This window comes from Bipolaris maydis (assembly GCF_028858645.1).
Source record: "Bipolaris maydis strain C4 unplaced genomic scaffold PSV08scaffold_8, whole genome shotgun sequence".
NCBI lineage: Eukaryota > Fungi > Ascomycota > Dothideomycetes > Pleosporales > Pleosporaceae > Bipolaris > Bipolaris maydis.
Window position 1 is genome coordinate 1,242,251 of NW_027093864.1, and position 13,852 is coordinate 1,256,102.

Sequence of the window (13,852 nt, forward strand, 5' to 3'; positions counted from 1 at the left end):
TAAGCACTGCTGCAGGCCGCTGCTGCAGAGAATATGTCGGGTGGGGGTGGGGGAACCTTTCAGGCTCAGCAAGAGGTCCTTAATGGGGGCAAAATCTGATGTCAGTCATCACTTCGCGACGTGATTGGATGGAAAGAGGGGAGCACATCCCGTCCGACGAGAAGCCAATATGATCGTGATCCGCAATGTTTCGGGCGAAACCCGCATTTGCTCCCCTGCAATCCTTTCCATACCTCCTTAGGATTCTTGGATCTCAGGAAAGCCGTTTTCTGGATCGCATTTTCGTTTATAAACGTCCTTTTCAGCCTTTCCCCCCACTTTGGCTCATGGCATCACCCCCGCGATCTCCGATTCGCTGCCTGGGCAGTCAACATGACCAGACAACTAAGATGCATGCACAAGGAGAGACCAGTAAATGACTTTTGCATGCAGGTCAAGCAGTAGTGATTGGTGGCTCTGTGTAGTGCAGAGCTGACCGGCAAGGGGGGACGACCAGGATTCAGCCTCAGGGCAGCACCGCGATCCTGTGTTATGGATTTATGGTTACACAACTCTCGTCACTTCCCCTATGCCGTGGCTTTTCGGTCATATATTCCTCCTAGCCTTGCCTGTGCATGTGTCATAGAACCTAATTGTTTTTATTCACGCCCTAAGTGGCTGAGAACTACTGTAGGTGATCAGGCTTGGCAATGTCGGTTTGCAGCGCAATCATGAGCCTAACAGCGTAAAAAAAGGAAGGGAATGCCTTTTTATCTTTGTTAGCGATTGGATGGACGTGCGGAATCTTGCATCGGCTTTGCATCCTTTGCATTCGGGTGTGCGTGTTGACGAAAGATCTGTTGATATTTCACTGTAGTCCTTTGGGGGCGCGAGACACGGAAACTTGGGAATGCAGTTTTGCTTTCACGGGCAGGCTGCCGGCCTTGGCCGTTTTGTATTATTGTAAAGTTATAAAGATAGATCAGATCTTCGCTGCCACAACGATGTGCTTCTTTGTTCTACTCTTTTTATCTCTTCCCACCAAAGATATTGTCTTATCAGTGCAGAGCATACAACTGGCGTAACTACACCTCATCATGCCATTCATCGAGGACGCCTCCCGGGCTTTGGCAATTAGGCCTTCGTTGCTGCAGGCTGGAGTCGATGACCGGACATCGTCACATACTACACCCCCTGTGGAAGACACGAGATCGTGAGTCTGCTTACAACATTTTCTTTTCTGGACGCCTTTCTGATACGAGGTTTCTCTTGTAGCATGGCAGTGGTCTGCTCTTGCAACCGCGACAGCAGTGGCAACATTGTGCACGCATGCACCGCTGCTTCCTATGTCTCTCAGGCTACGGCGGCGCCTCAGCAAGACATCGCCGCCCGGAACCACGACTTGATGGAGGTCGGAGCGCTGTTCGATCAGAAATGAACCTGGAAAGTGGCAATAATGATTGCTATTATATGATTCAGCTCACGGCATGGGCTTAGAATAAGGCGCTTAGGCGAAGTTTGGAAATGACAAGTGATTTGGTTTTTGTGAGATTTGCTGCTTAGCATTGTTAATATTGGGATTTATGGGACTGGAGTGGTATTTCGAGATCTAGTACTGAATCGAAAACATTTTTTCATTTGTTTGTTTTTGTTGTGCCCAGGATCGCCTAGATTGATCATCGATGTGCAGGACCAGCGGCATCAGTTGCATCAACAGGCTCCACGTGCACATCCATGTTCTTGGCAAGTGTCACGTCCGGCTCTTGTAGATCACGAAACTCACCCTCGCTAGGCTGCGGAGTATTCTGATCTTGTGATAGGGGCTCAAAATGTGCGTTAGTAACTCTCTTCTTGTCGATGCGCCGTCTCCATGGCTTGTATAAGAGAACACTGAGGCCACCAAAGACGACGAACGCACCACATATTGCTCCGCCTATTTAATGTTAGTGCGATGGTTCACATTGAGCAAAAGCATAATACACACCAACAATGTCCCATGCATTGCCCAGTTTTTCTACACCGTCCCAGAACTTGCCATGGGGCTCAGCAACATTGAGAATCAAATTGAGGAACTGAACTGTCCCGATGATTGTCGCGACAATGACAGTGATGACGGTGAGGACAATGCTATAGTAGCAAATTGCTATCGGATCGCGTGCAAGTTGAGTACTCGTATACAGGCTCATCATCAGTGCGCCGTCCGTCGTATCCAGTAGACACATGCCCGCCGTGAAGAGCAGCGGGAAGATCAAAATAAGCCATATTGAAGTGCCTTTGGTTGCTTGAATTGAGCTAATACCCAAGATGGCAATTTCAGAAGATGTGTCGAAGCCCAACCCAAAGAGTACTCCGAGAGGGTACATCTTCCAGGGTTGGTCGACTAGCTTAAACAGCTTTTGTAAGAGCGGGAATAAGCACCCACCACCCTGAATTTTGAACTCCTCATGTTCACCTCCGGGATCGCTGGCGATCATCTTTCGCATCTGGACAATGAGCTTATACAGAATGTACATGTTCATGATGCCAAGTAGGAGTAGGAAAGCTGCAGACACGGATGTCCCGATGATACCACCGATATGCTCGAAATTGTCAAACTTATCCGAAACAGCAGCAGCAGTGCCAGCAACGACGAGAGATGTAGCTATCACTACCGTCGAGTGTCCGAGACTAAAGAACATGCCTACTGTGACTGGTCGTTGGTCTGCAGCTATGAGACGACGAGTCATGAGATCGATGGCCGAGATGTGATCTGCATCTAGGGCATGGCGTAAACCCAGGGTATATGAAAGTACGGCTGTCGAGATGAGTGGCGTGTGCCAGTGCTTCTAGAAATTAGTACGTTTGTTGTTTACGTGTAAGAAACATCTACCACCTACCAAAACGATACCAACGGCGGCCCAAACAAGTAAGTTGACGACAATGAGAGTGACAATGATGGCAATCGCGGGGAAGGGAAGCCGTCTTAGGTACGGAGTCTGTGAATGGTATTCTGTAGCTTTCTTTGAGGCACTGCGGAAGAAAGACGACTGGCTCTCTGGGTCCCCACTATCGCCACCCATAATAGGCAGGCCCTGTGAAGTCGTCATCGCTCTAGCCGTCAGTATTGAATTAAAAGCCGCAACTAGGCCTCAAGACGCCTAAAGAAATTCTAGTAGGTCTCTATGCAAGGAACGCAGAAAATGGGTAAGAGAAGTGAGATGGCGTGCGGCTTACGGGTTCATGGAATGCAATGGCGCTAGTGAGCGGGGTTCATAGCTCTTATTTTCACATAAAGACCGGGCTCATGTAGTGGGGTAGCTGACCCATGATCACTTCAATCTACTAGCCAACATGACCTTAGCAAGGCCGATTTCGACAATCTCTCCTTCCTTACAGTCATATATGACGAGGCCTTGTATATTTACAGTTTACGGAAGCAGAGCGAGGCATTGGTGCCCCCAAAGCCGAAACTGTTCGAGAGCGCAACGCTGATCTTGTGTTGCTGAGCAGCATTTGCAACATAATTGCAATCGAACTCAGAAGCAGGTTCTCCAGCCTCAATGAGGTTGAGGGTTGGCGGGAGGATGTTCTACAGGTTGTTAACATATTTAGTGCTGCAGCTCCACATCTAACCCACATGATACATCCCCAGCACTGTGAAGATTGCTTCCACGCTACCAGCAGCGCCAAGCAAATGCCCGACTGCACCTTTTGTGCTGCTAATGTTGATCTTAGAGGCTGACGGCTTTCCTTCTTCACCTAGTAAGAGTGCTTTGATCGCCCTGTTCTCGGCGGCGTCACCCAAAGGTGTACTCGTGGCGTGAGCATTGATGTAATCGACAGCACATGGCTTAATACCAGCATGCCGCAAAGCATTCTTCATAGCGAGACGTGGACCCTGTCCGTCCTCGCGGGGTGCTGTCATGTGGTACGCATCGCTAGACAGTCCGTAACCAGCAATTTCAGCATAGATGCGTGCATTTCTTCTTTGGGCGTGCTCGAGCTCCTGCACCCATTAGATTGACACAAGGTATGATCTAGAAAGACGTACTTCAAGAACCACAACACCAGCCCCCTCTCCGATAACGAAGCCATCGCGTTGTTTGTCAAATGGACGGCTTGACTCAGTAGGCCGGTCATTGAATTCAGTGGAAAGGCTTCTAGCTCTAGCGAAGCCTGAGATAGCGAGTGGGTGGATACAAGATTCACTCCCGCCGGCGATCATGACATCTGCATCTCCAAACTGAATTAGACGAGAGGCATCCCCAATGCTGTGCGCACCAGTCGTGCATGCTGTGGTTGCGGCGTGGTTTGGTCCCTTTAGTAAGCTGTTAATGACTTGATTGCAGGTCGAGGTAAACAACTCACCTTGAAACTGTAGCGCATTGAGATGTGACCAGCCGCAAGGTTGATCAATAATCGTGGTACGAACAGTGGTGAGACCTTCCGGTAGCCCTAAAAAGTCAGCTTTATATGGTATAATAAGAGGTTCGTCACTTACACCTTTTTCATATGCCACAGTAGTATCATATACATCGTCTAAGCTACCGATTCCGGAGCCCATGTAGACACCCTATGACTATGTAAGTAGAGCCATACGAACAGTACTGGTACATTATTACCGTGGCCTCGAGTCTGTTCTCATTCTTTGGGTTCCATCCAGCATCCTGTAGAGCTTCTTCAGCGGCCACCATGGCATACTGAGCAAATCGTGCCATGCGACGCTCGTCCTGTTTTATTGTCAGTGGCTGCTCAAATGGTCTTGGGAGAAATAGATGGGTTTACAGTAGGGCTCAAATGCTCTGTCGCATTCCATTTCCCCTCATCTTTCGATCCCTGTGGTACTAGGCCGGCTATTCGACTCGGAAGCAATGCAAAACCTTGGCTGCGGTCTTTAATAGAAACGATGCCGCAGTGCCCATCGATCAGGCGCTTCCACGTTTGGCGGACGCCTGCAAAATTAGAAAAGAGCTTGGATGATGAACTGTGGCATGGTACCTAGTCCCAAAGGTGTCACAAGCCCTAAGCCTGTTACTACTACCCGTCGCATTGCATGTCAATATGGATGATGGTTGATGTTACTAAGATGGCGATGTGATGGCAGCACAAAGAGCTAGTGCAGAACACGAGCCATAAGTGGTTTAGCGTCTGGTGCGGACTCGATCACAAACCACGCACTCTTGAGCAGCAACAGGGTTCGACCACACTTGGCTTCGTTCTCGAAAGAAATCTATTCAAGCGTTTGACCGTCTATCTGCCCCGCAATCATACTTGGGTCACCTTGTTTGGCCTCTACATTCTCAACATCTCCTACCCAAATTCATCTCCAAGGTATCAATTTCACTTCCTTTGGCATGCTACCAAGAGTTCGGAAGAGTTCCTTACAATCACTTTGCCATGGTAATTTCTACGAGCACACCAACTCATAAATGGCTAAATCTCAGTCCCGCCAAATTCTGTGAAAAGGAAGGCATCATAATTATATTCACAACCTAATCGACGTCTACATATCTGTTTCCATATTCACAGCTTAAGCACTGAGACGTTCTCGATATTGGTTGAACAAAATACAGTATATTAAACTAGTTTTGCATCTCATGCGTTGGATACAAACTTCAATCACACTCCAAACCCTACTAATGGCCGAGCCAATGTCGCGGCATGGCAAAAGGCATAGATTGCATGTAACGACGAAGGAAACTCAAGTGCCACACTGTAAATGCGCAAGCCGAGTAATATGGGGAAGTTTAGTACAGACCAAATGAGTCAGGGTCTCTGCTGCATGAACAGGTGGAATCACGTCATCGCCAAGACCTCCAAACCCTCGTTTAGCGGCAGATTGCGAGCATCAACACCAAAGGAATGACTCCCCGCAATGTGATTAATACGCACCCACCTGCCTTGCAGGCTTTACACTCATTGTTCCACGGCCCGTGAGTACTACAGATATGGACAGTTCAAAATTGGATAACGGAACGGCCAGTGGGTCGCACAAGTATAGTAAGTCACTTGTAAATATATTTTTATTGTCGCAAATGCTGTAAGACGCAACCGGAAGCACGGCGCATGTCACAGTGTTACAGAACAAGAATTCAACCGCTTATCACTTGATCGCTTGCTGCTGGGTAACCATAATACTTGATCCTACAGCTCCCCTGGCTGCAGAATTCCTTGACTCGAACATGAAAACTAATATTTCTGTAGAAAGAGTGTCGTCACAGCCCGAAAACCCCTACGCTAAACTCATACCCGACCAAACCATCGCTATAATTCCAGAATTCACACTCGAGTCCGGCGTCGTGTTACACAATGTCAATGTTGCATACAAGACTTATGGAACCCTAGCACCTGGCGGAGACAATGCCATGGTCATTTGTCATGCGTTAACAGGCAGCGCTGACGTAGGGGACTGGTGGGGACCGTTACTTGGAGGTCCTGGGAAGGCCTTCGATATTTCACGGTTCTTTGTCGTATGTATGAACAGTCTCGGAAGCCCATACGGTAGCGCCAGTCCAGTTACGGCCAAGGATGGGGATGTGTCATTGGGTCCCTATGGTCCCGAATTCCCATTGACAACAGTACGCGATGATGTGAAGTAAGCCGAACAACCGAGTGTAGTTATTGAAGAAACCTGCTAACCAGAACAGTATTTTCAAGCTTCTCTTGGACGACCTCGGCGTGAAGCAGATCGCTGCGGTAATTGGTGGCTCTATGGGTGGCATGCTTGTTCTTGAGTTTGCATACTTTGGAAAAGACTATGTGAAGACAATAGTGGCGATTGCCACATCCGCCCGTTATAGTGCGTGGGGTATTAGTTGGGGTGAAGCGCAAAGACAGAGCATCTACAGTGATCCCAAGTACGACGATGGATACTATTCTTACGATGACCCACCCTCCACTGGTCTTGGAGCGGCGCGCATGTCCGCCTTGCTGACTTACCGGAGTCGCGACTCATTCGAATCGAGGTTTGGACGGAACACTCCTGATCTGTCTAAGAAACAGAGTATCAACAACGTGCCGCGCCCGACTACACCATCAAACCCCTCACACGAGCACTGGGCGATACACAATGACGGACACAAGAATGCCGGTTCACCAAGGTCCTTGTCCAGAACAAACAGCAGTACTGCCATACCTGGCACTGCCCAAGCGCACACCGACCTTGAGTTTCACGATGCCTCAAACGCCGCTGCACAGTCATCCCAAAGGCCAGACTCAACAAGCAGTAATCAGCGATTCCCGCGCTCATCGAAACCTCTCGCGCCACACTACTTTTCTGCGCAGTCTTATCTGCGCTACCAGGGCGAAAAGTTCATCAAGCGATTTGATGCCAACTGTTACATCGCCATCACCAGGAAATTGGATACACACGATGTTTCCCGCTACCGGTACCCTGATGGAGAGACACCTGAAACCCTGGACCCCGTGTCGGCCCTCCATCATGCACTATCTTTGATCGAGCAACCCACACTTGTGCTCGGTATCCAGTCAGACGGTCTTTTTACTTTTGCCGAACAACAAGAACTAGCCGCGTATATCCCCAATGCGTCGCTGAAGACCATTGATTCACCAGATGGGCATGACGCCTTCTTGTTAGAATTTGAGCAGGTCAACAATCATCTACTTGGCTTCCTAAACGCCGAGCTGCCAGAGATCATGAATAGGACGCCAACTTTGGACACAGCCACGCCTGACGCGGACATGGTTGCCACCAAAACCAGTACCTTTGGCGAAGCAGAAGTCGACGATATCACAGCGTGGTAGGAAAAGCAACCATCATGAGATTTTAGCGAGGCGTTTGTAATGGGGAGAATTGGATTGCTGCATCGGTTGGCGTGCAGTTTTCGGCATATGCTTGAAAGAAACCTGTATGATTATGACGCGTTCTTCGTTTGATGAAGAACCGAGGTTCAACCCCTCGTCAGATACCACCGTTGCAAGAAAAGTATATAGAGCAACGACAGTTGAAAGAACATGGATAAGATATGTCTGTGTCAACTTTGCTTTCACTCAAGGCGAGAGTATGAAATTCCGGCATTTCCCGTGACGTTACTAGCCTTCTCGGACCTCGCTTCTCAGATGATAATCTGGGGTCTCCGCAATAGCCATTTCGGGCTCAACCGGTATCGAAGTATTGCAAGGTATCAAACTCCAATCGCCTGGTACCTGAAAATTCTAGTTTCCTCTCCACAAGCCGTTGAAATGCGTTTTTTAACAACTGCCAGCCCGGAATATTGGCATCGGCCATATAAGTCCGAATTTCCACACTGCCGTGCGGTCACGAGGGCTCCCGGATGTTGGGTACGGCAAAACGAAGACACGTGGGATATGCAACTTTTGCTTTTCTTTCTTCACTGCCGAGATGGTAGCGGGCGTTGGTTCACTACACCAGCCCCATTACAGTCAACCCTGACGCGCCAAACACGGGGTATTTTCTCCGCACGTTTTTGTCCCCGCCTATCTCGGTCAATCCGTGGAACTGGAAACCCCAGGCCAAGAAAGCAGGCTTAACCCACTAAATCGAGCGAGCTTTGATACGAAATGTTAGTACCTCTACAACACTTTTTTTGTCAAACAAAAGTTAGACAAAATGAACGACGTAGCTCTTCTTTTTAATTCGATAACGTAAACTTTAAATTTAGTGCTCTTGCCGTAAGAATGAAGGGGTTAAGCAGACTTGATACCGTCGGTGCTGTATGATCTGCTTTCTGACTTCAACGGATTACCGAAACCCCGCATATGGGATTTGTCGGATCCACGATCCTGGTACGTAGCAGAGCTAAATAAAACCTCTTCCGGGGAAGCTTCTCGGAGGATTCGGATATAGTGAAGCCCATTTCTGGGAAGTAGAGTGCCTGCTTTTTCTGAGTTCCATCTTTTCCTTCTCCTTCACATTTCGTTTCCTCTGTTTCTTTTGTACGAGTGGGAATTCAAAATGGAGGTCCCGACTACTCAAAAGGCAGCCGTCAAGCAGGGTTATGGCGATAAAACTACCATTGTTGTCAAGGACATTCCTGTCCCTGCCCCCTCGCCTGACGAAATCCTTGTCAAGATCAACTAAACTGGACTATGCGCGACCGACAAAAGTCTCTTATACAATGAATGGCCCTCCGGTGTGGGCGAAGCCGCAAATGGCATTTGCGGCCACGAAGGTGCAGGCACTGTCGTAGCCGTGGGCTCCAACGTCAAGGACTTCTGGCAAATTGGTAACCGCGCAGGCATCAAATGGGTCACGTCTATATGTCACAGATGCGAGTTTTGCACAAATGGGCAGGACGAATGTGCTTGTCCAAAGCAGCAGAATAGTGGCGTCCATGTTCCGGGAACGTTCTAGCAATATTGTGTCACAGACGGCCGATACGCGACCAAGATTCCCGACGGCGTCAAAGACGAAGAAGCAGGACCCATCATGTGTGGTGGCGTGACGGCGTACGTGGCATGCAAAAGAAGTAATGTCCGTCCGGGACAGTGGGTAGTGATTCCAGGCGCTGGAGGCGGCCTTGGCCATTTTGGCATACAATACGCAAAGCACATGGGCATGCGTGTCATCGCCATTGATGGTGGTGACACCAAACGCGATCTTTGTCTTAAACTGGGAGCAGAGAAATATACATATAGATTTCACAACATGCGCCGATATCACGTCCAAGGTTTTGAAGACGACGCAGTATGGTGCTCATGGCATTCTTGTCTTTCCCTCAACAAATGCTGCGTACGAATCTGCGCCGCATCTGCTCAGGCCCGGTGGTACCATGGTGTGCATGGGAATTCCAAAGAATACCAACTTTGTGGTGGGTGCAACACCGGCGCTGTTGTGCGTAAAGAAATTGAATGTTGTAGGCAGTATAACAGGGACCCTGAAAGAGGTTGAAGAGGTATGGCCAATTTTGATTCAGATATTTGTGGATGATCCGTGCTAATGTGTATTCTAGGCTCTCGATTTCACGGCCCGAGGGCTTGTGCATCCTGTCCTGACGTACGGTGGACTGGAGGATCTCGATAGGTTATGTGCGGATATGCGCGCTGGAAAGCTTGTTGGACGAGCGGTTATTAAAGTTGCTTCATAGATCTTTGTTCCTATGTCAGTTTTGATAAATATGAATGAAGAGTCTGTCGAGATGGTCGTCTGTCTATACATTGTACATGGCTTGCTGCGTGTTCTCATGCCAACGAGGTTTTAAATCCCCTGTTGCATCAAGTGCGGCTATTGAAGAAGAAAGATGCGTGATGAGAAATACCTCTACTACGAATAGATTGTTACAAAACGTATTTTCGGAGCTAACGATTTGGAAATACTTGGAGGATGCAAAGTTTGCCCCCCATCTTGGATTAGTCTTCCTCTAGGCTTTGTTTGCGAAAAAAAAACATAAGGGCATGCTTCCATGATAGAAATGCAGCGAGAAAGGAGTTAGGATAGTCATGTTTTTGATCGAGCGGTTAGTGTATCCAGTTAATGGCTTCTGAATCAGATGTTCTACTTGAAACAAGTCGAGCCATAACGCGCTGAATGCAAATTTTGACACAGAAACGGAAAAGATGGTCTTATCATATCCCTCTTGCAAATTTTATTCGGTTTTGAATAGTTCAAAAACTTCATCAGGTACTGGAGCCCATTTCATTCCGTGCGTCTGGCTGGCCTTGAAGAACGAACGATCGTGGTTGTTACAGTATCTTCGACTGCAACGGCGGCAGCGAAGTCCGTTAATGGATGGTGGGTCCAACACTGATTCATCTATTCCTGACCGAGTTGCACCACGCAGCCGGAAAGCCTGTTTTCGGCGTCGTTGGTCTTCTAGAAAGACGTGATCGGGATCCAGTCTGCTCCATTCCAGTGCGAGTCTCCATCCATGGAAACACCGGATCTCCATTGCTTTCTGACAATACGTGATCAGGTCTGTCCAGTGTTCTGCTCCATCAAAACTGCCCGGTTTGGTGAAGTAAATGTCCGCGCCCAAAACTATCAAAAATACCACGTTTAGTACTGTCTCTGGGAACAGGTTTGTGGGATTATGCGACCGAGACCATATCTGAAGTTGGCGCAACGCAGTCTCCAGTGGGGCGCGATAGCTCTGAAATATTGTATCTGGCTTCGTTCGGTTCCGACGTATGCAGGAGATTGCTTTCAAGGTATTTTTGCTTGGTTGGTTGAGAATGAGGCCCTCAAGAACAAAACTTCTATACTCATCCTGATAACCTGGCCATCGGTTCTCAATCTCTTGCTCCAACTCGAAATACAAACGCTCAAAAAATATTTCGGATGAATCCATAAAATACAAACAAGAATGCATGTATCCATAAATGTACTCCACTTTACAGCCGATGGTGTCGCAATACTTGAGAATTTTCCGCGGATATTTGAGGAGCCCATGAGCTCTATCTGGACTGTTGTACGCAAAAAGGTAGGTGAGTGGAGTTGCAGGTATTTCCAATGGTCCCTCCGATATCACTGATAAACTGGTATCATGTGAGTATGCTGTCTAATCATAGTGGACACCTGTAACAGATGAAATTCGTGACTTACCCATTGTATGTTTTTTGAACCCAAGACAGTCCTTGAACGCTAAGCCCATTATTTGCTTTCTGGAACCAAGAGAGTCCTTGATCATTAAGGAACTCGCATATCTCATATTTTCCGTGCAAGGCAGCGGTCTGTGATTGTAGTATTAGCAACTTTTCTTAGTTCATACCAACGTAAATTTTCTATTGGCAGTGCAGTTCGACCGCCCTGATACAAGCGGATCGAGAGCATTTAATCATAAGAGCCCTCAGCTCGTTAAACCATGTTAAGCCACGCTACATCTTGAGGTTGGAACACGTTTGAGACAAGAGACACAAGGCCATTGAAACCTTAAAAAAACGTACATGTAACAGGGTCGAGCCATCGATTTGACGGCTGTTCAGATGAACTTGTCCGGTTCTCAGCATGGATTTAAGCGCTACAAGATCTCCAGATTTAATGACCGAGGTAACTGGATGATTTTCGCCGATTATAGGAAAACTTGCCACCATAGGGGCTAACTGATAGTACCCTTGTGATGTTGGTGCTGTACTGTAAAAGAGAGAAAGTCCAGGGAGACTGATGAACTTCTGGGTCGGCCAAAAGTGTACCTCAACAGAGGTATGATTCTCTGATTGTGGTGATCCGCCGGTGCGATGAATTGTATGCGTAACTTGAATTTCGAGATTCCCTGAATTGCACTTGGAATACCAACTGCGCTTGTACGTGGAGGTGGTGTGGAGAAGATTTCCCCCCTCGTAGCTCGCATTAAGCGCCTTTGCAAGGTGGAGTTTTTGTTGCATTCCCAATGATCTATCGTTTTCTGTGTTGATCAGAGGACTCTCTGAGCATGTGTCATGCAGTGCAGTTGATTGATTCGCTTCAAGCGCGCGTTGGGCGTAAATATCAAAGCCGACATCGTGTGCAATTATATCATGGAACCCTTTGAGTCTCATTACCCCTGATTCTTTGCGCATTTCCATCTTATCGATTCCTTGTTCGATAAGAGGTGTGAGGGACCTTGAAATCTCCTCACGGACTATTTTTGCGATGGTGTCGACGCTCGAGGCTACCAAGGCAGTTTTCGAATGAACGGCTTTCATTTCAGCAGCCATGTGATCGATCTTCTGTTGTGTTCGTATTGACGTCTGTTGCACTTGGGAACTGAGTGTGTTGAGTTTGTTGTTAGCCTGCTCGGTATGACGGGCTAGCAGTGAGCCCCCAGCGTGCATACGCTTCAGCCTACGATTCGCGAGCCTGGCTTGTTGCGTAGCTATCGAAGTAAGAGCTTCATGCTGGTGGTCTGACGAAGCTTGCATTTCATGGATGCTCGTGACGATAATCTTGGAATGTGACAGCAACTCGGCATGACTTTCTCCCAGCCTCTGCATGTTCGAGTTTACTGTCGCGAAATTGTTCAAAGCGGCGATGTCGGAGTGGCTTTGTTCTGCGAGAATCTTTTGCGTATCCTGGCATATGCGCAAGCCGTGCTGCCTGTGCATCGTCAGCAAATGTAGATACGAAGAACAATCTTGCTACCTTCCCAAGATCTCTAGAGCAACAATGAGACTTGAATTTCGCCGGCTTATACGATTCACGACCTCTTGTGTCTCGCGCTTTTTCATTACCCAGCGAACCCGTTTTGTTGGATTTCCTAGTGGCTTTGGAGGCAGAAGCTTTTTCACAGCGAGGATATCGGCGTCGTAGTCTTCCAATGCCCCAATGATGGTCTCAGAAAGATTCTCGAACTCCTCGAATGCGTCTTTGCATTTTTGAATCTGTACAATGTATCCACGCAAGTTGCGCACATTGGCTTCAACATCACGCAATACTAATACCATCAGCCAGTCGTCGATGTAGGCGAATACATATCGTACCATCCCGCAGCAATTTCACATCGCGGTCCGTACTCTTGTAAGCATCGAGAAACTTGCAGACTTCGCCGCTCATCCGCAGGGCCAAGTCGGCCAGCTGAACGACAGTAGCGATTGTTGCTAGCTCGGCCATTTGTGCAGAGCTAAGACGATTCTCGAAATGGCATCGTAAGACTGGATTGAATTGTGTTTTTGGAGGAAGACGTCAAGAGGACAGAAGGGAAAACACAAAATGTGGAAAGTGCATTGTGTCAGGCTGATGCAGGCCTAAATTCAGGCACCCACAATAGTCAGAATGTTGGATGCAGGAAAGCGTCGTTGGCGGCTGCACCTTAGCGGAATGCAGGCAGTGCATAGTGAGACATGGTGTTCCCGAATATGGGTTGAGAGGTTTTTATCATAGAAGCAGAATCGGGGATGTAAGAGGTTGCAATGCTGACAAAAACAATGCAAAAGATAAGCAAGGACGTCATAACTTGATTGGTTCTGGAAGGTGCCAATGCCCGTCGATATACATAGACCG

The 13,852-nt window shown here is 48.0% G+C and overlaps 4 protein-coding genes across 4 annotated transcripts; 2 read left to right on the forward strand and 2 right to left on the reverse strand.

Moving 5' to 3' along the window:
- Positions 1 to 1,525: 1,525 nt before the first annotated feature.
- On the reverse strand, positions 1,526 to 5,038 carry PSV08DRAFT_410269 (FabB, 3-oxoacyl-synthase). Its single transcript, XM_066093851.1, has 11 exons — positions 4,957 to 5,038; positions 4,744 to 4,910; positions 4,581 to 4,688; positions 4,460 to 4,531; positions 4,327 to 4,413; positions 4,010 to 4,276; positions 3,596 to 3,964; positions 3,391 to 3,547; positions 2,950 to 2,954; positions 1,964 to 2,804; positions 1,526 to 1,912 (listed from the first exon to the last, which is right to left on the reverse strand). The coding sequence occupies exons 1-11, from the start codon at positions 5,006 to 5,008 to the stop codon at positions 1,656 to 1,658; spliced, it is 2,382 nt and encodes a 793-aa protein (XP_065949037.1). The 5' UTR covers positions 5,009 to 5,038; the 3' UTR covers positions 1,526 to 1,655.
- An 817-nt stretch (positions 5,039 to 5,855) lies between these two features.
- Positions 5,856 to 7,938, forward strand: PSV08DRAFT_45802 (Alpha/Beta hydrolase protein). The gene is made up of 3 exons (XM_014223323.2): positions 5,856 to 5,958; positions 6,163 to 6,553; positions 6,606 to 7,938. The coding sequence occupies exons 1-3, from the start codon at positions 5,907 to 5,909 to the stop codon at positions 7,720 to 7,722; spliced, it is 1,560 nt and encodes a 519-aa protein (XP_014078798.1). The 5' UTR covers positions 5,856 to 5,906; the 3' UTR covers positions 7,723 to 7,938.
- A 610-nt stretch (positions 7,939 to 8,548) lies between these two features.
- PSV08DRAFT_371736 (uncharacterized protein) lies at positions 8,549 to 10,025 on the forward strand (the record flags this gene model as incomplete). Its single annotated transcript, XM_066093206.1, has 5 exons — positions 8,549 to 8,583; positions 9,046 to 9,263; positions 9,309 to 9,542; positions 9,577 to 9,833; positions 9,891 to 10,025. 5 exons carry the CDS (start codon positions 8,549 to 8,551, stop codon positions 10,023 to 10,025), a joined length of 879 nt encoding a protein of 292 aa, XP_065949038.1.
- A 498-nt stretch (positions 10,026 to 10,523) lies between these two features.
- Positions 10,524 to 13,462, reverse strand: PSV08DRAFT_402501 (uncharacterized protein; the record flags this gene model as incomplete). The annotated part of the gene is made up of 5 exons (XM_066093642.1): positions 10,524 to 11,412; positions 11,480 to 11,607; positions 11,821 to 12,949; positions 12,995 to 13,286; positions 13,333 to 13,462. The coding sequence occupies 5 exons, from the start codon at positions 13,460 to 13,462 to the stop codon at positions 10,524 to 10,526; spliced, it is 2,568 nt and encodes an 855-aa protein (XP_065949039.1).
- Between the last annotated feature and the right edge of the window lie 390 nt (positions 13,463 to 13,852).

What these genes read in the sequence shown, in the direction of transcription:
- PSV08DRAFT_410269 (XM_066093851.1), bottom strand. Translation starts at nt 5,008, where the DNA reads ATGCGACGGGTAGTAGTAACAGGCTTAGGGCTTGTGACACCTTTGGGA. An exon ending in CTGGTGTTGTGGTTCTTGAA is followed by an intron (nt 3,965 to 4,009) that starts GTACGTCTTTCT and finishes TAATGGGTGCAG; the next exon opens with GAGCTCGAGCACGCCCAAAG. An exon ending in CAATGCATGGGACATTGTTG is followed by an intron (nt 1,913 to 1,963) that starts GTGTGTATTATG and finishes AACATTAAATAG; the next exon opens with GCGGAGCAATATGTGGTGCG.
- PSV08DRAFT_45802 (XM_014223323.2), top strand. Translation starts at nt 5,907, where the DNA reads ATGGACAGTTCAAAATTGGATAACGGAACGGCCAGTGGGTCGCACAAG. An exon ending in CAGTGGGTCGCACAAGTATA is followed by an intron (nt 5,959 to 6,162) that starts GTAAGTCACTTG and finishes ATATTTCTGTAG; the next exon opens with AAAGAGTGTCGTCACAGCCC. An exon ending in ACAGTACGCGATGATGTGAA is followed by an intron (nt 6,554 to 6,605) that starts GTAAGCCGAACA and finishes TAACCAGAACAG; the next exon opens with TATTTTCAAGCTTCTCTTGG.